At 44.1% G+C, this 23621-nt stretch overlaps 1 protein-coding gene across 1 annotated transcript in view; it reads right to left on the reverse strand.

Annotated features, from left to right (window-relative positions):
- The window catches only part of LOC116966846 (alpha-2-macroglobulin-like), a 111449-nt gene extending 88452 nt beyond the window's left edge, over positions 1-22997 (reverse strand). Inside the window, exons 1-9 of the mRNA XM_033013186.1 lie at positions 22927-22997; positions 22449-22469; positions 21579-21744; positions 9335-9419; positions 5458-5563; positions 4559-4673; positions 4148-4257; positions 3641-3802; positions 2841-3068 (exon numbers count right to left, since the gene is read on the reverse strand). Of these exons, the coding sequence (XP_032869077.1) occupies positions 2841-3068; positions 3641-3802; positions 4148-4257; positions 4559-4673; positions 5458-5563; positions 9335-9419; positions 21579-21687 (915 nt within the window). The 5' untranslated portion in view covers positions 21688-21744; positions 22449-22469; positions 22927-22997. The remainder of the gene's footprint in view (positions 1-2840; positions 3069-3640; positions 3803-4147; positions 4258-4558; positions 4674-5457; positions 5564-9334; positions 9420-21578; positions 21745-22448; positions 22470-22926) is intronic.
- Between the last annotated feature and the right edge of the window lie 624 nt (positions 22998-23621).

Below are 23621 nucleotides of genomic sequence, written 5' to 3' on the forward strand. Positions count from 1 at the left end.
AGTTGTTGCATTCAATTCCCTCATCCAGATCATTAATATATATTGTAAATAGCTGGGGTCCCAACACTGAGCCTTGCGGTACCCCACTAGTCACTGCCTGCCATTGTGAAAAGGACCCGTTTACTCCTACACTTTGCTTCCTGTCTGCCAGCCAGTTCTCTATCCACATCAATACTGAACCCCCAATACCGTGCGCTTTAAGTTTGCATACTAATCTCTTATGTTGGACCTTCTCGAAAGCCTTCTGAAAGTCCAGATGTAACACAGCCACTTCTCCCTTATCCACTCTAGACTCGAGGTAAAGGAACCACTTGGAGGTTGTGATCATAACATGATTAGTTTTAATTTGCAATTTGAGAAGGAGAACGTTAAATCGGAAGTAGCAGTGATGCAGTTGAACAAAGGGGACTATGAAGGCATGAGAGGGGATATGGCCAAGGTCGACTGGAAAGGGATCCTTGCAGGAATGACGGTGGAATAGCAATGGCAGGAATTTCTGGGCATAATCCGGAAGACGCAGGATCATTTCATTCCAAAAAGGAAGAAAAATTCTAAGGGGAGTAGGAAGCAACTGTGGCTGACAAGAGTAGTCAGGGATAGAATAAAACTAAAAAGAAAAGATGTATAACACAGTAAAGAGTAGCCGGAAGCCAGAGGATTGTGAAACTTTCATAGGACAACAGAAGGAAACAAAACGGGCAATACGGGCTGAAAAGATGAAGTACAAAGGGAAGCTGGCCAGGAATATAAAGAAGGACAGTAAAAGCTTCTTTAGATATGTTAAGGGAAAAAGAGTAGCAAAGTCAAATGTGGGTCCCTTGAAGGCAGACACGGGTGAAATTATTATGGGCAACAAGGAAATGGCAGAAGAGTTGAATAGGTACTTCGGATCTGTCTTCAATAAGGAAGACACAAACAATCTCCCAGATGTACTGGAGGACAGAGGATCTAAGGGGGTAGAGGAACTGAAATAAATTTGTTTAGGCGAGAAATAGTATTGGGTAGGCTAAAGGGACTGAAGGATGATAAATCCCCTGGGCCTGATGGTTTGCATCCCAGGGTTCTCAGGGAGGTGGCTCTAGAAATAGTGGATGCATTGGTGATCATTTTCCAATGTTCTATAGATTCAGGATCAGTTCCTGTGGATTGGAGGATAGCTAATGTTATCCCACTTTTCAAGAAAGGAGCGAGAGAGAAAACGTGGAATTACAGACTAGTTAGCCTGACTTCGGTGGTGGGAAAGATGCTGGTCAATTATTAAAGAGGTAATAATGGGGCATTTGGATAGCAGTAAAAGGATTAGTCCAAGTCAACATGGATTTATGACAGGAAAATCATGCTTGACTAATCTTCTGGAATATTTTGAGGACGTGACAAGTAAAATGGATGAAGGGGAGCCAGTGGATGTAGTGTATCTAGACTTTCAGAAAGCCTTTGATAAGGTCCCGCATGGGTGATTGGTGACTAAAATTAGAGCACATGGTATTGGGGGTAGGGTGTTGACATGGATAGAAAATTGGTTGTCAGACTGGAAGCAAAGAGTAGGAGTGAACGGGTCCTTTTCAGAATGGCAGGCAGTGGCGAGTGGAGTGCCACAAGGCTCGATGTTGGGTCCGCAACTGTTTACCATATATATTAATGATTTGGAAGAGGGAATTAGGAGCAACACTAGCAAGTTTGCGGATGACACAAAGCTGGGTGGCAGTGTGAACTGTGAAGACGATGTTACGAGGGGCAGATTATTATCTCAATGGGGTTAGGTTAAGTAAGGGGGGGGGGTGCAGCGAGACCTGGGCGTCCTTGTACACCGATCACTAAAAGTTGGCTTACAGGTACAGCAGGCAGTGAAGAAAGCTAATGGAATGTTGGCCTTCATAACAAGAGGATTTCAGTATAGGAGTAAAGAGGTTCTTCTGCAGTTGAAAAAGCCCCGGTGAGACCACATCTGGAGTATTGCATACTGTTTTGGTCTCCTAATTTGAGGAAGGACATCCTTGTGATTGAGGCAGTGCAGCGTAGGTTCACAAGATTGATCCCTGGGATGGCGGGACTGTCATATGAGGAAAGATTGAAAAGACTAGGCTTGTATTCACTGGAGTTTAGAAGGATGAGGGGGTGGTTCTTATAGAAACATATAAAATTATAAAAGGACTGGATAAGCTAGATGATGGAAAAATGTTCCCAATGTTGGGCGAGTCTAGAACCAGGGGCCACAGTCTTAGAATAAAGGGGAGGTCATTTAAGACTGAGGTGAGAAAAATCTTTTCACCCAGAGAGTTGTGAATTTATGGAATTCCCTGTCACAGAGGGCAGTGGAGGCCAAATCACTGGATGGATTTAAGAGAGTTAGATAGAGCTCTAGGGGCTAGTGGAGTCAAGGGATATGGGGAGAAGGCAGGCAAGGTTATTGATAGGGGACGATCAGCCATGATCACAATGAATGGCGGTGCTGGCTCGAAGGGCCGAATGGCTTCCTCCTGCATCTATTTTCCATGTTTCTGTGTTTCTACGACTTCCCGCCCCCTGCCTCTGCAGTTTAAAACCGGTTGTTGAGGACCGGAAGTGGTGCGGAGGTTAGAGGGGCTGTTCGAGGGGCTGAGTGCTCCATGCATGCGGGTTGGGAGGGATGGGGGTGAGGGAGGGCTGGGAGGGGAGAGATGAGGGAGTGGAGGGATAGGGTGAAGGAGGAACAGGGTGGGTGAGGGAGGGTGGGATAAGGGGGGGGGGGGGGGTGAGGGTGGGTGGGATGGGGGGGGGGGGTGAGGGTGGGTGGGATGGGGGGGTTGAGGGAGGCGACGGTAGAACATTCCGGTGGATCCGGCATCCACAGGTCGACTCACCAGGTGGAAGAGGTCGAGGTGGAGAGGAGCTCCCTGCGGAAGGTTCGGGAACACATAGGTGATGGGCAGGTCCAGCTGGGAATCGCACTGCATCTCGCTGCCGACCTTGCCGATGGAGATGAAGCTGCCCGATCTGGAGTAGAAGGGTTTGACTGAATGGCGGGCGGGAGCATGACTGGGAATGCTGGCTGTGTGGTGGAATTCCTCAGGGGGCAGCTGGTAAATGGCCTGTGAGGAGCAGATGGAGACATTATCCCAGAACTGCCCGGAGAGGAGAGAGAATTATCCCGGGAGTGGGACAGGAAAATGTAGCCCAGAGGGAGAGAGAGAGAGGTAGGGAGAGAGAGGGGGAGGGAGAGAGAGAGGGTGGGAGGGAGAGAGGGTGGGGGAGGGAGAGAGGGTGAGAGAGTGGGAGAGGGAGGGGGAGGGGGAGAGAGAGGGTAGGAGGGGGAGGGAGTGGGAGAGGGAGGGGGAGCGGGAGGGAGTGGGAGAGAAGATGGGGGAGAGAGTGGGAGAGGGTGGAGGAGGGCGGGAGGGGGAGAGAGTGGGTGAGGAGAGGGGGAGTGGGAGAGAGGAAGGAGGGGCGAGAGAGGGGAGAGGGTAGAGAGGGAGGGGAGAGCGAGGAATGGATTAAGAAAGGGAGGGAGAGAGGGATGCAGAGGGAGAGTGGGAGATATTTAGAGAGAAAGCGAGCGAGAGATAGTGAGAGAGAGTGATAGTGGGAGAGGGAGAGAGAGATGGAGTGATAGTGAGAGAGAGAATGTGGCTGCCCTTGCAGACGGACCCTGGTCCAGACTCACCATGAGTTGCACGGGCTGCAGGTCCCAGGTGGAGGTGTTGAAGGTGAACGTGGCCATTCCTCTCTCGTCCGTAACAACTTGCTGTGCCCCCGGATATTGGGAATTGAACAAATATATCCGTGCGTTTGCAAACGGGCGGCGGGTGGCATATTTCACCTTCACCTGTCGATCAGACACGAGAAATGTGATGGGGCCTCTGACGAGGAGACGTTACAAGCAGAGTGATGACTATCGGTGAGTTTCCCCTGTGCCTCCCATGTTGGGGTGTATCTCACCGTCTGTATCACAGTGTGTGTGTTTGTGTGTGTGTGTGTGTGGTTGTGTGTTTGTTTGTGTGTGTGTGTGTGTGTGTGTGTGTGTGTGTGTGTGTGTGTGTGTCTGTGTGTGTGTCTGTGTCTGTGTCTGTGTCTGTGTCTGTGTCTGTGTCTGTGTCTGTGTCTGTGTCTGTGTCTGTGTCTGTGTGGTTTCACATCCTGTAGGGGTGTACCACATATCATTACACCGTACCTTTCCTGTGTATGGGACCCCGGTCTTGTAGTAGTTTTCCACCTCCTCAAAACTGATCTTGGTGACCTCTGACGATACCTGGCAGCTGCCCGAACCTTCCCTCGTTATCCCTGTGGGTGGTGTCAAACACCGTCATGAGGGGGAGAGGGAGGGACGTAGGGAGGGAGAGAGGGACGGAGGGAGAAGGGGACAGAGAGGGACAGAGGGAGGACGAGGGGCACGGAGGGGGAGAGAGGGAGAGAGAGAGAGGGAGAGGAAGAGGGAGAGAGAGGAAGAGGGAGAGAGTGAGGGAGAGGAGGGAGAGCGAGAGGGAGAGGAGGGAGAGAGAGAGAGAGGGAGCGGAGGGAGGGACGGAGGGGGATGAATGGGCTGATGGAGACAGGGATGAAGGAGAGTTCGGCACAGTCTCACCTGTCCCCTTCTCAGTCACTACGAAGTGTGCGTGGATGTTCCCAGAGTGCCAGTTGGTCCTGATCCGGAAGGTGTCCGTGGACAGATCCCTGGAGAAGCAGCCGTCTGTATCCGTCTGAGGGTGTGAGAGGGGAGAGTGAGACCCATGGGCAAGATCTGGGCTGGGAACCTCATCCACATCCTCCTGTCCCGCCCCCACCCCCTCCCTGTACCTGTGTGTGTGACAGAGTTGATTTTCACTGTCTGTAAATAAATTGGAGGAGCAGCGCTTCATATTTCGCTTGGGCACCTTTACAACCCAGTGGTATCAATATTGATTTCTCCAACTTCATGTAACCCTGGCATCCACTCTCTCTCCGTCCCTCCCTAGTCCTCGTACTTGTTTCACTGCCGTCCTGTTGAGTTTCACTGGCTGAACACCTTTTCATTATCGTTGCTTTTTGCATATCTTCCATTCATTTATCCTAAGCTATATCTCTCTGTACTATTTCTTCTGACTCTCAGTCTGAAGAAGGGACTCAACCTGAAACTATACCGATTCCTTTCCTCCAGAGATGCTGGCTAACCCACCGTTACTCCAGCTTTATGTGTCTCTCTTCAGTTGAAACCAGCATCTGTAGTTCCTCCCAGCTCACCCACCCTTCCTCTCTTCTACTTTCACTCCTTGGTGTCACCTGCAAACAAACTAACCAACGTCTATGTTTAAGAAAGAACTGCAGATGCTGGAAAATTCTCAGCAGCCCCAATTTATACAAAATGCATGTATATCTTATCCCTCAGAATCTTCTCCAGTAATTTACCACTCTCCAGCCTTCCAGCATCTCAGCATGATTTGACTGGACAGTACACACACAAAACATGGTACACGTGACAATAATAAACCAATAGCAGGTACTGACCTTGCCCGTCACGATGTGACAGTTACTCTGAGAACGGTGGAAGTAAACTGGTTGCAGGCAAACAGTGCCGTTAACATCTCCCCGCATGGGTTTACCATAGGTGTATCTGCAAAACATTCACAGCACCGGTCATTGACAGGGAGCCTCTACCCCGTCCCTGTCACACTCCCGGCATCAGACAGGAGAGAAGCTCCCTCTACCCTGTCCCATCACACAGACAGACAGGAGGAGCTGTACTGATGATGGAGGATTTGAAGCGGAATTTCCAAAGGAGTTGTTGTGGAGGGGGAACAAAGTCGAGCGGGAGCGAGAATTATCACCAGACTTCAGAGGCTTTCTTTTAAAAAAATATTTATTCAATTTGTGAGGAATTTGACTGTGTCTCTTCGAGAGTCATAGGAGCGGCAGTAAAGGGGCTGTCCCACTTAGGCGACCTAATTGGTGAGTTTAGAAGAGTTTAGGAGAGTTTGAAAAAATGTCATGTTGACGACCTCCTTCGACAATGTAGAAGACCTCCTTCGACCTCCCTTCGACTATGTTGAAGACTATCTACAACTACATTTGACTACCTTCAATTACATTTGACTACCCTCGATTACCTACGAATAACATGCCGACCTACTATAACCTACTTCGACTAAACCTATGAGTAAAAAAGGTATTGATTTTTTTCATGGCGACCTTTCTTTACTCGCGGGCATTTTTCAACGTGTTGAAAAATACGTCGCGACCTAGCTGAGGCCTCGAGTACGCGGGGACTACTCTTGAACATAAAGGAGAGTTACAAAGACCTCCTAGGACCTCGTATCGACCATGCTGCAAGTTTGAGTCGAGGGCAAACTCATTAGGTCACCGCAATGGGACAGCCCCTTATTTATTTAATTTATACTCCCATGCTTTTAAAGAAAACAAACTACCTGAAACACTAACAGAATCAACTATTACACTTATTCCAAAAAAAGATAAAGATTTAGAAGATCCGGGCTCGTACAGAGCTATATCACTTTTAAATACAGATCAGAAAATTTTAGCAAAGATTTTATCAAGAAGATTAAGCAAATATATTAGTAAATTGATAAACCCTGATCAAACGGGGTTTATACCTAAAAGACACTCATTTAATAATCTGAGACGTCTGTTTAATATAATGTACTCGCATAAAGTAGAGGAAGAAGATATATCAATTATTTCTTTGGATGCAGAGAAAGCATTTGATCAGGTAGAGTGGCAATACTTATATAAAGTACTACAAAAATTTAATATGGGAGAGAATTTTATAAGATGGGTAAAATTATTATATGATAAACCGATGGCAAGAATTTTAACTAATAACATGTTATCTCAAAAATTTCAACTATCAAGGGGTAATAGGCAGGGATGTGCACTATCACCCCTGCTATTTGCCCTTATGATAGAACCCCTGGCTGAAAGTATAAGAATTCATCCGAATATTCAGGGCTATAATACCAGAGACACAAAGAATAAAATCTCATTATATGCAGACGATATACTTTTATATATTACAAAGTCACAAACGAGCATACCAAATTTATTAAACTTAATAGAGGAATTTGGGTCTTTTTCTGGATATAGAATAAACTGGAATAAAAGTGAAATCATGACATTAAAACCTCAAGAACCTACACACTTACTGAAGTTCCCCTTTAAAATCGCAACAGAAAAATTTAAATATTTGGGTATTCAGATTACTAGAAAATATAAAGCATTATTCAATGCTAATTTCATGCCTTTATTAAATAAACTTAATACGTTGATTAAATTTTGGAAAACACTTCCCTTATCATTATTAGGTAGAATAAATGCAATAAAAATGATCTTCCTACCACAATTATTATACCTATTTCAATCTATACCGGTATATATACCAAAATACTTTTTTAAAAATTAGACTCTAATATTACTAATTATATTTGGGACTATAGATCACATAGAATCACAAAAAAACATTTATGTAAACCAAAAGAGGTCGGGGGACTTTCACTTCCGAATTTTATGTATTATTACTGGGCAGTGCATATTAAGAATATGATTTATTGGTTGGATAGTGCTACCCAACAGACAGAATGGATAAAAATGGAGAAGGAGGATTGCCATCCTAGTAATATAGGAACGATCCTCTTCTCCCCAAAAAAACTGAATAACACAATATATAAGAAGAACCCAATTATATATGGTACAATAAGAATTTGGAAACAAATAAAATTATCTTTAAAATTAAGAAATCTATCACTGTTAATGCCAATAGCGAATAACCCTTTATTTAAACCATCTCTTATTGATAAGACATATAACCAATGGGAAAGTCTCGGAATTAGAAGGATCGGGGATATGTATGAAATGGGAAACTTACTATCATTCCAACAATTACAATTAAAATTTAAATTGAAAAACAACCAATATTTTAAATATCTTCAGATTTGCGATTTTGTGAAAAAATATATACAAGGATATCAAAAAGTAACTCCTGACTTATTGGAAGAGGCAATGAATATTGAAGCTGACTCACAAAAATTAATATCATATTTATATAATAGTATTCTAAATATAGACCTACCATCGACAGAGGTACTTAGAGAAGAGTGGGAACGGGAACTAATGATAAAAATTACGAAGGTTAAATGGGAAAAATACCTGATATATATTCACAAATGTTCAATTAATGTAAGACATAATTTAATTCAATTTAAAATTGTACATAGATTATATTACTCAAAAACAAGATTGAACAAATTTTATCCAAATATATCCGCCACTTGTGATAAATGTCTAGCCCAAAAGGCAACTATAACACACTCCTTAGTCTCCTGCATAAAACTTTATAGATTCTGGAATGATATTTTTGAAATATTTACAAAATTATTCAAGACAAGAATGGAACCTAATACTGAAATGATTATATTTGGCGTAATGGAAGATGGGAATAAATTGAACACATCTCAAAATCTATTCCTTAACTATGGTTTAATAATAGCAAAAAAATTAATTCTTAAATTTTGGAAAGGTACATCAATACCAACGCTTAAAATGTGGATTGCAAGTATGTTGGACACCGCTCATCTTGAGGAAATGCGATTCCTCCTAATGGATAAATCAGACCAATTCATAACGAGTTGGTCTCCATTCGTCGTTTTTTTGGAATCATATGGTGCAACACAATTGTAAAAAATAACTGTTTCAGGACTGGACGAGGGTTGGTCAAGACTATAAATAATGATCTCCTCTTTTTTTTTTTTTTTTTTTTCTTTTCTTCTCTCTATTCTCTCTCTCAACTTTTTTCATTTACTCGTTTTCTTTTTTCACACACTATATATTTCACATCTTTCTATCCTTTACTATCTAACTTCTTTTTCTTATTCTAATCTTTTTTCAGTGTAACAAAAAAAAAAAAAAAGAAGTTGTACATAAAATGTATTATGAAAATATATATTAGGCACTTTGGTGCCATATGACTGTACTTACTTCTAATAAAATAAAATAATAAAAAAAAAAAAAAAAAAAAAAAAAAAGAAAAATACGTCGCGACCTAGCTGAGGCCTCGAGTACGCGGGGACTACTCTTGAACATAAAGGAGAGTTACAAAGACCTCCTAGGACCTCGTATCGACCATGCTGCAAGTTTGAGTCGAGGGCAAACTCATTAGGTCACCGCAATGGGACAGCCCCTTTATTCCGTGCCCGCAAAAGCCTCCCTCCCGACTTCCCTGGAGAGGGAACTAAAGTCTTAGTTGCTCCCTCTGCAACATCCCATCACACACTCCTGTGATCAGACACAGAGTGAGGCTCCATTCTGCACTGCCCCCTCACACACCTCAGCTGACTAAATTGCAGCTCAGAATTGAAAGCAGTCTCCTGTTTACCTGCCACACACTTTGATGGGAATCGTTTTGTCTAGGATGGTGATTTGTTCGGGAAGATGAACCTTCAGTTCAAACTTGGGCAGCACTGCAAGACAGAGGGAGAAGGTCAATGAAGCTGCATCCCCTCCCCAATGCGTTCCCCCACCCACCGCCCTCCCAGTTCCTGCACACTCCTCCCTCCCTCCCTGCAGACTTCCTGTACCGCTCCGGCTCCCCGACACCCATTCACTCATCCACCACAGTCCCTACAACAGCCCACGACCCAAACTCTCCTCCCGTTCCTCCTTCCACCTGGGAACTCTGTCCGCCTTCCCCAATCCCCCCTCCTGGGATACAGGGCAAGAGGAGGTCACTCAGTCGGATCGGACCTTATAAACAAAAAAATGATGAAAACTCCATTATGGGGGCAAAAAAAACAAATTCCGTCGTGTAACCAAGACAGGTCATAGTTCATAGATGGTATCTACAGTTCATGCTGTCTCAGGAAAGGTAGTTGTTATTGGGCAAGTCCACTTCTGACATGTGGGAGTCATTGATGGGTCATTTAAAGTTCAGGACTGACATGTTCCAGTAAGGAGGGGGGAAAGGATGGCAAAGTCAGGGATATTAATCATGGATAAAGACAGGGCGGGCCCACGAGTTAAAAATCTGAATTGGGGCAAGGCCAGCTTTGATGGTATTCGACAGAAACCTGCTGAAGTTCATTGGAAAGATGTGTACGGGCAAGAGAGCATCGGGAAAGTGAAATACTTTGTTTTATAAGTGTATATCAAGAGTTCAGGACATGCATGTTTTTATTAGATTGAAGAGCGAGGCAAGTGGGAGTAAGGAAGCTTGGATGACAAGAGGAATTGAGGCTCTCATCTGGAAAAAGGAGACGGGAGTGGTGTAGGCAGCTGGGATCGTGTATCCTTGGAGGAGTTTCTGGAACTGAGGAGCATATTTCAGGAAATTAGAAGGGCAAAGAAAAGGTGGGACATAACTCTGGCAGAAAATATTAAGGGAAATTCAAAAAGAATATATCTCCTTTGGAGGGAAAGAGAGAGAATGGGGCCCCTCAGAAAACAAAGCAGCCATCTCTGTGTGGAGCCGCGGCAATGGGCAAAGTCCTCAATCAGATGAAAAAGAAAAAAGGGAGGTGTAGGAAGGAACTGCAGACGCTAGTTTATACTAAAGGGATAGACACAAAATGCTGGAATAACTCAGCGGGACAGGCAGCATCTCTGGATAAAAGGGAATGGGTGACGTTTCGGGTCGAGATGCTTCTTCAGACGATGATCACCTTGTTGGGAATGTACTGTACGCCCTCAAATAGTTTATGTACATTACGGAAAGAGGATAACCAGAGAATAGAGCCCCTTAGAAGCCAAAGCGATCATCTCTGTGTGATCATATCACAAGATGGGCAAGGTCCTCAATGAGTATTTCTCCTCTTTTTTTATGTGGAGAAAGACTTGACGACTGGGAAACTTGGGACAGTTCATGGAAGAGTCTTGAGGACAGACAGTATTATGGTCGAGGTGTTGTACATACAAAGGCATATGAAGGTGGTCAAGGACACTGTGATCCGAGGACACTGGGAAGCTAGAGAAGAAATTGTAAGAGAACTGGCTAATTTAAATCAATGATTTGTATGAGAACATTCATGGCAAGATTAACAAGTTTGCAGATGATACAAAGATGGGTAGTTTTGCAGATAGTGAAGTTGGTGGTGAAAAATTGCAGCAGGATCTTGATCATTTGGCCAAATGGCTTGTGGGATGTTTGATGGAATTTAATACAGAGAAATATGAGGTTTGCATTTTGGGAAGTCTAACATGGGCAGGACCTACACAGTGAATGGTCAGGCTCTGGGGAGTCTTGTAAAGCAGAGGGATCTAGGAGTGCATGTGCATGGTTCTTTGAAGGTGGAGTTGCAGGTAGACAGTGTGGTCAATTGCCTGCGCCTGTCAGAGTAAAGAGTAAAGAAGGTGGGATTTCAGGTTGGTGAGGCCGCATTTATTTATTTATTTTTATTTTTTAAATAATATTTTTATTAGAAGCATGTGCATATCATGATAAAACATTTCTTGTATATCAATCATACATTGTTAATAGGTGGGAGTTCAGCTATCAAAATAATAGTGGTCCTCCTTTATCAGTTGTATATTAACTCAGCTTCTATTTGGGTTTTTTTATAGATAGAAAGTGAGGGGGGAAAAAAGGCACGATAAAGAAGAAAGGAGTAATTTACCAATAATACAGCTTTGGAGATAGGTCCGTAGGTTATAAAGCATAACTATTCATCTAATCCTGAGCGAGCTTCAGTCAGATTCCCGTGCTGGACCAATTTACCCTTTTAAAAAGTCAATAAATGGAGACCATATTCTAACAAATAATTCTTGTTTGTCAATTAAGACAAGTCTAGTTCTTTCCAAATGTAAGGTCTCCGACATTTCCATAATCCACATTTTAATTGTGGGGGCTATAGGACCTTTCCAAATTTTCAATATTAATTTTTTCCAGTTATTATACTATAATCAAGAAATTTTCTTTGACTTGTTGTAAGTTTTAAGCTTTGTTCTGATATTCCTAATATTATTTGTTTTTAGTCGGGATCCAATTGGGTGTTGACAACTTCAGAAATTATTCTAAAAATATCCGTCCAGAAATTTTTGATTTTTATACAATTTACAAAGGTATGAGTTAAGTTAGCCTCTAAGTGCTGACATTTATCACAAATAGGAGAGATATGTGGGAATATTCTAGTTAATTTTGTTTTAGAGTAATGTAGTCTATGTAATACTTTAAATTGTTTTAAAGAATGTCTGGCATTTAACGAGCATTGATGACGTTGTAGACTTTCGTCCCAAATATCTTTTGTTATAGGTTGGCCTAATTCATTTTCCCATGTTTGTCTATATGATTCCGTCGGCAGGACCTCACTCTCTAAGAGGGTATTATAAATATGAGATATTAATTTATCTGTATTAGGATGTTTCTTCAAACATTCATCAAGAGTTTCTGGTTCTTTAGTTCTATAATCTTGTGTATTTGATTTAACATAATCTCTAAGTTGTAAATATCTGAAAAAGTTATTTGAGTGTAGTCCATAAATCTGTTGTAACTCCTGAAATTAAAGAAAAGTGTCTTTCCTATAGTGATGTCCCATCTTTTTAATTCCATAATATTTCCATTGTGTAAAACCTTTATCCAACACAGAGAGTTTAAAAAGGATTGTTTACAATGGGAAGAAAGAGTGATTAATTATCTAATTTTAAAGTCTTTTTTAATTGTTTCCAAATTTGTATACCACTATATATTATAGGGTTTACACTATAGGTTTTTTTGTTCAATTTTATGGGAGCAAACAGAATCGAGCCAATTTCAATAGGCAAGCAGTCTTCCTTTTCCATCTTTAACCAGTCTGGTTGCTGGTCCATTTCTTTCAACCAGAAGTTCATATTTTTAATATTGACTGCCCAGAAATAAATTTAAATAATTGCGGTAGAAATATCATTTTTAGAGCATTAATTCTACCAAAAATTGAAACAGGGAGTGTTTTCCAATACTGAATAATTTTATGTAGTTTATTCAGTAAAGGTGGGAAGTTTAATTTAAATAAAGAAGTATATGTCTTAGTCACATAAATTCCTAGATATTTAAATTTTTCATTTACTATTTTAAAGGGGGATTGTTGCAATGTATGTAAATTGAGTTCCGTTATTGGCATGATTTCGCTTTTATTCCAATTAATTCTATATCCCGAGAACTAACCGAATTGAGTTATTAGATTTAATTTGTTTGGAATGCTAGTTTCTGGGTTTGTAATGTATATTAATACATCATCTGCATATAAATAATTTTTATTCACTGTGTCTTTAGTATTATACCCGTATATTTCTGGATGGGCTCTAACACTTTCTGCTAATGGTTCAATAGCGAAAGCGAAAAATAACGGAGATAGTGGGCATCCTTGCCTACAACCTCTAGATAAATTTAGTTGATAACATTTGGTTTGTTAATATTCTAGCTGTTGGGTTAGTATATAAAAGCTTAACCCATGTGCAATACTTCTCGCCTAGTTGAAAAACTTCCATCACCAAAAATAGATAACGCCATTCCACCTGATCAAATGCTTTTTCAGCATCTAAGGAAATGATTGCTAGGTCTACGTTAGCAATTCTATTTGAGTATATAATATTGAATAATTGTCTCAAATTATAAGATGAGTAACGTTTTGGAATAAAACCTGTTTGGTCAGGGTGTATTCATTTATTAATCACTAAACTTAATCTATGTGCTAGAATTTTAGTTAATATTTTCTGATCAGTATTTAAGAGAGCTATTGCTCTATATGAACCTGGGTCTTCAAGGTCCTTATCTGTTTTTGGTATAAGTGTTATTGTAGATTCGTTTAAAGTTTCTGGCAGTTTCTGTTGAGTAAAAGCGTACTTATACAGTGTGTGTAAACGTGGGGACATTTTTTATAAAATTCAGAGCTTAGGCTATCAGGGCCGCATTTATAGTATTGTGTTTATTCTTGGCACCATGATATAGGAAAGATGTTGTCAAGCTGGAAAAGGTACAGAGAAGATTTACGAGGATATTGCCAGGACTAGAGTGGTTATAGGGCAAGGTTGAATAGGCTGGGACTCTATTCCTTCCAGTGCAGGAAGATGAGGGGTGATCTTTTTGAGGTGTATAAAATTATGATAGGAGTAGATCGGGTAGATCCTCACAGAGTTTCTTGCCAGGATAGGGGGATCGAGCACCAGAGGACATAGGTTCAAGGTGAATGGGAAAATACTTAATAGGAATCTGAGGAGTAGTTTTTTCACACAAAGGTCGGTGGGTGTGTGGTACAAGCTGCCAGAGGAGGTAGTTGAGGCAGGGACTATCCCAACATTTAAGAAACAGTTAGACAGGTACATGGATAGGATAGGTTTGGAGGGATATGCCAAACGCAGGCAGGTGGGACTAGTGTAGCTGGGACATGTTGGCCAGTGTGGGCAAGTTGGGCCAAAGGGCCAACCCTTTTTCCACACTGTATCACTTTATGACTCCAAGATGTATGAATCATCATTAGATAAGGGTGAGGTGCTGGAGGGTGGCTAATTTTGTGCCTTTTTTTATGAAGGCCTGCAAGGAAAAGCCTGGGAACTATAGGCCAATGAGGCAAGTTACTGAAGAGTATTCTGAGGGATTAGATATACATGTATTTGGATAGACAGGGGCTGATTAGAGATAGTCGGCATAGTTTTGTGTGTGGGAGATTGAATCTTATGTATCTGATTGAGTTTTTTGGAGAATAAAACCAAAACGTTTGATGAAGGAACAGCCATAGACATTGTCAATATGGACATCAGCAAGGCATTTGAGAAGGGTCTGCATGATAGGCTGCCCTGGAAGGTTAGATTGCATGGGATCCAGGGAGACCTAGTCAACGGGATAGAGAATTGGTTTCATGGAAGGAAGCAATGGGTGATGGTGGAAGGCTACTTTTCGGACTGGATGGTACTTTCGGACTGGGACTAGTAGTGTGCCTCAGGGATCAGTGCTGGGCCCATTGCTATTTGTGGTTTATATCAACGATCTGGATGAGAATACACAAAGCATAATTAGTAAATTTACATATGACACTAAGGTGGTTGGTATCGTACATTGCGAAGATGTTTATAAAAGATTATAGCAGGATCATGATCAGTTGGGCAACTTGGCTGAGGAATGGTTAATGGAATTGAATGTAGCTGCGTGTGAGGTGCAGCATTCTGGGAAGTAAAACCAAGGCAGGACCTTGACAATGAATGGTAGAGCCCTAGGGAGCAGACGGATCTAAGACTGCAGGTACATTGTTCCATGAAAATGATGTCACCAGCAGATAGGGTGGTCAAGAGGCTTTTGGCACATTGGCCTGGATCATTCGGAGTACTGGAAAGACGTTAGGACGTTATGTTATTGGTGACAAGGCATTGGTGATGCTGCATTTCAATTATTATGTTCAGTTCAGTCAGGAAGGCTGTTGTGAAGCTGGAAAGAATGTAGAGACGATTTACAAAGATATTGCCAGGTCTTGAGGACCTGAGCTACAGGGAGAGGTTGTGCAGTCTAGGACCTTATTCCTTGAAGCGCAGGAGGTTGAAGGGTGATCTTATACAATTACACCTCCATAATGATCATGAAGGGACATTGAACACAATATTGCAAATGCGGCTTGACGCGTCAGGTGGATGAACTGAGAGCATGAACTGAAAGCATGTGGAACTGGGACTTTGTAGCCATTACAGAAACCCGGCAGAGAGAGGGACAGGGCTGGTAGTTTAATATTCCAGGGTACAGGTGCTACCTCCCTCCTCAACTCTATCCAAGGACCCCGACAGTCATTTCAGGTGAAGCAGAAGTTCACTTGCACCTCCTCCAACCACATCTACTGTATCCGCTGTTCCAGGTGTCAACTTCTCTACATCGGCGAGACCAAGCGCAGGCTCGTCGATCATTTCGCTGAGCACCTCCGCACAGTCCGCCTTAACCTACCTGATCTCAGCACTTTAACTCCCTCTCCCATTCCCAATTTGACCTTTCTGCCCTGGGCCTCCTCCATTGTCAGAGTGAGGCCCAGCGCAAATTGGAGGAACAGCACCTCATATTTCGCTTGGGTAGCTTACACCTCAGCAGCATGAACATTAACTTCTCTAACTTCAAATAGTCCTTGCTTTCCCTTTCTCTCCATCCCCTCCCCGCTCCCCCTTCCCAGTTCTCCCACCAGTCTTACTGCCTCCGACTACATTCTCTCTGTCCCGCCGACTCCCCTGACATCGGTCTGAAGAAGGGTCTCGACCCTAAACGTCACCCATTCCTTCCCTCCAGAGATGTTGCCTGAGCTACTCCAGCATTTTGTGTCTTCCTTCGATTTAAACCAGCATCTGCAGTCCTTTCCTACATGCTGTCTTGAGGACAGTCCTTATTATGTTCAAGTAGGTGCTGGGATACATAAATCTCCGGGGACTGATCAGATACATCCATGGAGACTGGGAGAAGCTAGAGAAGAAATTATAGGTGTCCAGCTGAGATATTGTAATTATCATCAGATGCGGGTGAGGTGCCGGAAGACTGGATGGTGGCTAATGTTGTGTCTCTATTTAAGAAGGGCTGCAAGTGAAAGCCTAGGAATTATCGACCAGCGAGCCTAACATTTGTGGTGTATAGAATAGTTCAGCACAGGAAAGGGCCCATTGGCCCACAATGTTTGTGATGAATATGATGCCAAGTGAAATTGATCTCATCTGCCTGTACATGATCATAGGCTAACTTTGAGGAGATGCGAAAGGATTTAAAAGGAGTAAATTGGGACAGTTTGTTTTATGGGAAGGATGTAGAAGAGAAATGGAGTACATTTAAAGGTGAAATTTTAAGAGTACAGAATCTTTATGTCCCTGTTCGGTTGAAAGGAAATAGTAAGAATTGGAAAGAGCCATGGTTTTCAAGGGAAATTGGACACGGTTCGGAAAAAGAGAGAGATCTACAATAATTATAGGCAGCATGGAGTAAATGAGATGCTTGAGGAGTATAAAGAATGTAAAAAGAATTTTAAGAAAGAAATTAGAAAAGCTAAAAGAAGATATGAGGTTGCTTTGGCAAGTAAGGTGAAAGTAAATCCAAAGGGTTTCTACAGCTATATTAATAGCAAAAGGATAACGAGGGATAAAATTGGTCAATTAGAGAGTCAGAGTGGACAGCTATATGCAGAGCCAAAAGAGATGGGGGAGATATTGAACAATTTATTTTCTTCGGTATTCACCAAGGAGAAGGATATTGAATTATGTGAGGTAAGGGAAACAGTAGAGTAGCTATGGAAACTATGAGATTCAAAGAAGAGGAAGTACTGACACTTTTGAGAAATATTAAAGTGGATAAGTCTCCAGGTCCGGACAGGATATTCCCTAGGACATTGAGGGAAGTTAGTGTAGAAATAGCAGGGGCTATGACAGAAATATTTCAAATGTCATTAGAAACGGGAATAGTACCGGAGGATTGGCGTACTGCGCATGTTGTTCCATTGTTGAAAAAGGGGTCTAAGAGTAAACCTAGCAATTATAGACCTGTTAGTTTGACGTCAGTGGTGGGCAAATTAATGGAAAGGATACTTAGAGATAATATATATAAGCATCTGGATAAACAGGGTCTGATTAGGAACAGTCAACATGGATTTGTGCCTGGAAGGTCATGTTTGACTAATCTTCTTGAATTTTTTGAAGTGGTTACTCGGGAAATTGATGAGGGTAAAGCAGTGGATGTTGTATATATGGACTTCAGTAAGGCCTTTGACAAGGTTCCTCACGGAAGGTTGGTTAAGAAGGTTCAATTGTTGGGTATTAATGGTGGAGTAGCAAGATGGATTCAACAGTGGCTGAATGGGAGATGCCAGAGAGTAATGGTGGATGGCTGTTTGTCAGGTTGGAGGCCAGTGACTAGTGGGGTGCCACAGAGATCTGTGTTGGGCCCATTGTTGTTTGTCATGTACATCAATGATCTGGATGATGGTGTGGTAAATTGGATTAGTAAGTATGCAGATGATACTAAGATAGGTGGGGTTGTGGATAATGAAGTAGATTTTCAAAGTCTACAGAGAGATTTATGCCAGTTGGAAGTGGGCTGAAAGATGGCAGATGGAGTTTAATGCTGATAAGTGTGAGGTGCTACATCTTGGCGGGACAAATCAAAATAGGACGTACATGGTAAATGGTAGGGAATTGAAGAATGCAGTTGAACAGAGGGATCTGGGAATAATTGTGCAGTTCCCTGAAGGTGGATTCTCATGTAGATAGGGTGGTAAAGAAAGCTTTTGGTGTGCTGGCCTTTATAAATCAGAGCATTGAGTATAGAAGTTGGGATGTAATGTTAAAATTGTACAAGGCATTGGTGAGGCCAATTCTGGAGTATGGTGTACAATTTTGGTCGCCTAATTATAGGAAGGATGTCAACAAAATAGAGAGTACAGAGGAGATTTACTAGAATGTTGCCTGGGTTTCAGTAACTATGTTACAGAGAAAGGTTGAATAAGTTAGGGCTTTATTCTTTGGAACGCAGAAGGTTAAGGGGGGACTTGAGAGAGGTCTTAAAAATGATGAGAGGGATAGACAGAATTGACGTGGATAAGCTTTTCCCACTGAGAGTAGGGAAAATTCAAACAAGGGGACATGACTTGAGAATTAAGGGACAGAAGTTTAGGGGTAACATGAGGGGAAACTTCTTTACTCAGAGAGTGGTAGCTGTGTGGAATGAGCTTCCAGTGAAGGTGGTGGAGGCAGGTTCGATTTTATCATTTAAAAATAAATTAGATAGTTATATGGACGGGAAAGGAATGGAGGGTTATGGTCTGAGTGCAGGTAGATGGGACTAGGGGAGAATACGTGTTCGGCATGGACTAGAAGGGTCGAGATGGCCTGTTTCCGTGCTGTAATTGTTATATGGTTATACCCCTCTATTTCCTATAATTCCAAGCCATTTAACTGCCACAATAGTATCTGCATCCATCATCACTGGGACTTTGTAGCCATTACAGAAACCTGGCAAAGAGAGGGACAGGGCTGGCAGTTTAATATTCCAGGGTACAGGTGCTACCTTGTTGGGAGTGTACTGTTAGGCCCCCACAGTGTATCAACACAACATCAAACAAGCTCTGAACAATAACAGTCTATTATTACTTTTGCACTTTATCTGTTTGTTTGTTTATTTATTGTGTACATATATGGTCTATGGTATATAGACACACTGAATCTTTATCTCCTGTTCTGTATTATGTTTACATATTCTGTTGTGCTGCAGCAAGCAAGAATCTCATTGTCCTATCTGGGACACATGACAATAAAACTCTCTTGACTCTTGATTCTTGAAATAGTCTATGTACATTAATGGAAACAGTTTAACGAGAGAGAGCAGAGCCCTATCTCTGCTACATTGACTGCATCGGTGCTACCTCCTGAACTGTCCCTTCCCACACAAACCACCCCCACCCCAGGTACCTTCCCCTGCAACCGCTGGAGATGCAACACCTGTCCGTTTACCTCCCTCCTCAACTCTATCCAAGGACCCCGACAGTCTTTTCAGGTGAAGCAGAAGTTCACTTGCACCTCCTCCAGCCACATCTACTGTATCCGCTGTTCCAGGTGTCAACTTCTCTACATCGGCGAGACCAAGCGCAGGCTCGGCGATCATTTCTGCCTTTACCTACCTGATCTCCTGGTTGCTCAACACTTTAATTCCCCCTCCCATTCCCAATTTGATCTTTCTGCCCTGGGCCTCCTCCATTGTCAGAGTGAGGCCCAGCGCAAATTGGAGGAACAGCACCTCATATTTCGCTTGGGTAGCTTACACCTCAGCAGCATGAACATTAACTTCTCTAATTTCAAATAGCCCTTGCTTTCCCTTTCTCTCCATCCCCTCCCCGCTCCCCCTTCCCAGTTCTCCCACCAGTCTTACTGTCTATGGCTACATTCTCTCTGTCCCGCCCACTCCCCTGACATCGGTCTGAAGAAGGGTCTCGACCCTAAACGTCACCCATTCCTTCCCTCCAGAGATGTTGCCTGAGCTACTCCCGCATTTTGTGTCTTCCTTCGATTTAATCCAGCATCTGCAGTCTTTTCCTACATGCTGTCTTGAGGACAGTGCTTATTATGTTCAAGTAGGTGTGTAAAAAACTTGTCCCACACCTCTTTATTCAACTTTCCCCCTCTCACATCATGGTTGTGCCCTGTTGGATATTTCCACCTTGGGAAATAGGTTCTAACTATCTACCCTATCTATGTCTCTCATAACTTTATATACTTCTATCAAGCCTCAGCCTCTGATGCTTCAAAGAAAACAATCCAAGTTTATCCAACCTGCCGCTATAACTGAAACCCTCTAATCCAGGCAGCATTCTGGAAAGCCTCCTCTGCACCATCTTCAAAGCCTCCACATCTTTCCTGTATAGGGGTGACCAGAGCTGCACATAATACTCCAAATGCTGCCTAAGCAAAGTCCTATTGTGCTGCATCACGACTGCCTGACTCTTATAGCAATGAAGGCAAGCATCCCATGCACATTTTTTTAATCACCCTATCTACTTGTGCTGCCACCTTCAGTGAGCTATAGACTTGGACATCAATGCTGTACGGGGTTATGCCATTAACTGTATACTTTCCCCTTACATTCAACCTCCTAAAGTGCAACATTCACACTTGTACTTGTTTCTGCACCCATTTAAGGCCCGGTTAAGGTGCTGTGCACACGGCAGCCAGCCAACAGTCGCCTGTGTTACTAGTTGTATGTTATGAATAAAGTTTTATCGTATCGTATCCTATTGCTGCAGCTGATCTATATCCCACTGTATCTTCCAACAGCCTTCCTCACTGTCTGTAACTCCTCAAATTTTGGTGACATCAGCACAGATCCCTGCGGATCTCCACTGGTCACAGATCTCCAGCCAGAATATCTGCCTTCAACCACTACCCCTCTGTCAGCTATGAATAAGCCCGTTCTGAATCCAAGTCATCATGAAACCCTTACTCCTTAATCTTCTGGATCAGCCTACAAAATCAGCACACTTTATCAAAATCCTTACTAAAATACACGTTTACAACATTCACTTGAACATTTTCCTTTGTCACCCCGTCAGAACACTCAATCAAGTTAGTAAGACACAACCTGCCTCATACAAAGCTGTGCTGGCTATATCGCTAGTTAACTTCCAAATGCGAGTGAATCTTAAGAGAGACAAGTATTCTGAGATAAGATGCACGGATAGAAAAGAGCTGATTAGGAATAGTTATCGTGGTTTTGTGCATCTGATTGAATTTGAAGAAGTACCCAAAAAGGTGGATGAGGGCAGAACGGCAGACATTGTCGATTTGGGTTTCAGCAAGACATTTGATCACATTATGCATGAAGGTTGCTCTGGAGGGTTAAACTGCATCATATCCAGGGAGATCGAGCCGACTGGATAAAGAAGTGTAGACAGAAGGAATGGAACTGCAGGCTGGTTTGCAACAATACACACACTGCACAGGAATAACTCAGTGCCTCATCAGCCGATGGAGAACTTAGATAGGCAACATTTCTGGTGGGGACCAGTACCTGGTGATGAACAGTAACAGTCTGGTCCATTCCAAACGTCCTGCCATTGATCCCACTGCTGCTTCCCTGTACCGGCAGAATGCAAGGATGTGCGGAGGGGGTGTGAATGGGGAAAGGGACATGTCTGGATCCTGTGGCCGGGATTGCTCACCGTATTCCTCCACGGTGAAGCTGTGGGTCACTTTCCCGCTGGACTTCTGCACTTGGATCGTGTACGAGCCCATCGGGGAGTCGGGAATCAGGTCGAAGCTGAGATCCATGATCCCCTGCCTGCCTTCCACGTCCAGCCACTGGCCAATCCGATTCTGCGCAATGTCCTGAGGATCACAACATCTCCAGCGGTTCACTCTCCCTCTCTTTGTCTCTCCCTCGTCACTCACTATCCTCCCCCCTTTCATCACTCGTTATTCTTCTCTCCCACCCCTTACTCCGTCCCTCTTCCCACTCCTCCCTCTTACCCTTGCCTTGCACCTCTCCCCTCGCTCCCGCTCCCTCACTTTCCATCTCAGTCCCTCTCTCTTTCTTACTCAGTCTCTATTTCTCTTATTCTCTCTTTCAGTCCCTCCCTGTGTTTGCCTATTTCTCTTTTTCTCACTTCCTCTTGTAAATATACAGTGTGGAGGTCCCTCTGTACCGCCCCTCCCAAAGTGGAGGGCTCCCTGAGGACTGCACTCCCCCACTGCCCCCCCCCTCAGTACCGCCAGAGGGGCCACTGCCCCCCCCTCCTCCCTCCCCCATGTATCTACCCCAGCTGCATCGGTGTAGTGGAGGAGCCCAGCAGTAGGGCGGGTCTCCACCCAGGTTTCTGGACTCCGCCAAGGGACTGTCCACCTGTCTCTGCCATGTGGACCGGCCTCCGCCCTGGGGACCGGCCTCCGCCGTGGGGACCGGCCTCCGCCGTGGGGACCGGCCTCCGCCGTGGGGACCGGCCTCCGCCGTGGGGACCGATGGGCTCAGAGCCCAGGTTGGATCTGGGGCGATCCTGCGTTGCCGTCCCCCGCAGTCCATCACAGACACTCACCGTGAGGGTTATCAGCGAGTACTGGGGAGAGAAAGAGAAGGCAGTCAGTGGGGGCACAGCACAGCTGGGAGCCCTTAAAACAGTCTCCTGCACCAATAGGGAGGGGGCAGGTCAGGGGGAGGGGTGGTGGGGGGTGGGGCAGGAGCAGCTAGAGGGGGAGAGGCTGCGGTAGGGGAGGTGAGGGGGGAGACTGTGAATAGCGGAGAGTGAGAGACCGAGGAGGTGAGGGCGGAGGTCGGGGCGTTGTGGGGGGGGGCTAGACGCAAGCAGAGGTGGCCAGGGTAGGGGGGACTTTGGTGGTGGGTGGGGGTGGAGTCCAGGGATTTGGTCTGGGTGGGGAAAGGGTATATTTGGGGTGGGGGCTGGGGAGCTGTGAGGCGGGAAGGGCACGGAGGAGGAGGTTCCAGTGAGGCAGAGTCCAGAGGACGGGAGTTGTTCAGGAGGATGGAAGGGATGGGGAGGGGATGGGTCACCTTACCTTCTCCAGGGTCGGCTGGAAGTCCTGGTCTAATGACACCACCCGGAACCGCACTGGGGGATGAGAGGCACAGTCAGGTCCCGTGACAATGCCCCAGGGGGTGAGGGCAGGGTGAACCTTCACCTCCAGTAGCCTGAGGGAAACCTCTAAGGGGGCAGTTAACGTGGAACATGGAAGAGTACAGCACAGGAACAGGCCCTTCGGCCAACAATGCCTGTGCTGAACATGATGTGAAGTTAAACTGATCTCATCTGCCTGTCTACGATCCATATCCCTCCATTCCCTGCACTTCCATCTAAAAGCCTCTTAAACGCCACTATCATATCTGCCTCTACCACCACCCCTGGCAATGCATTCCAGGCCCCCACTACTCTCCGTGTAAAAGCACTTGCCCTGCACATCTCCATGAAACTTGTCCCCTCTCACCTCTAGTGTTGGACATTCACACCTGGGATAAATACTCTGACTGTCTACCCCATCTATGGCAGGTGTTGGGCAAGGAGAGAGGAGGCCGTTCACCCATCACTCACTGTCAACTCAGCAACAACCACTTTGCCTCAAAGTTAACCTCAGTCTGTGCCTCACACCAAGTGAGGGGATGCAGTGAGACTGGGACTGGAACCAAATCAAACCAGCACAGCGGGTAGTGCTGCTGCCTCACAGCGCCACAGACCCTTCAGGTCAACTCTGATATT

The sequence above is a fragment of the Amblyraja radiata genome, chromosome 38, assembly GCF_010909765.2.
Source record: "Amblyraja radiata isolate CabotCenter1 chromosome 38, sAmbRad1.1.pri, whole genome shotgun sequence".
In the NCBI taxonomy this organism is placed as follows: Eukaryota; Metazoa; Chordata; class Chondrichthyes; order Rajiformes; family Rajidae; genus Amblyraja; species Amblyraja radiata.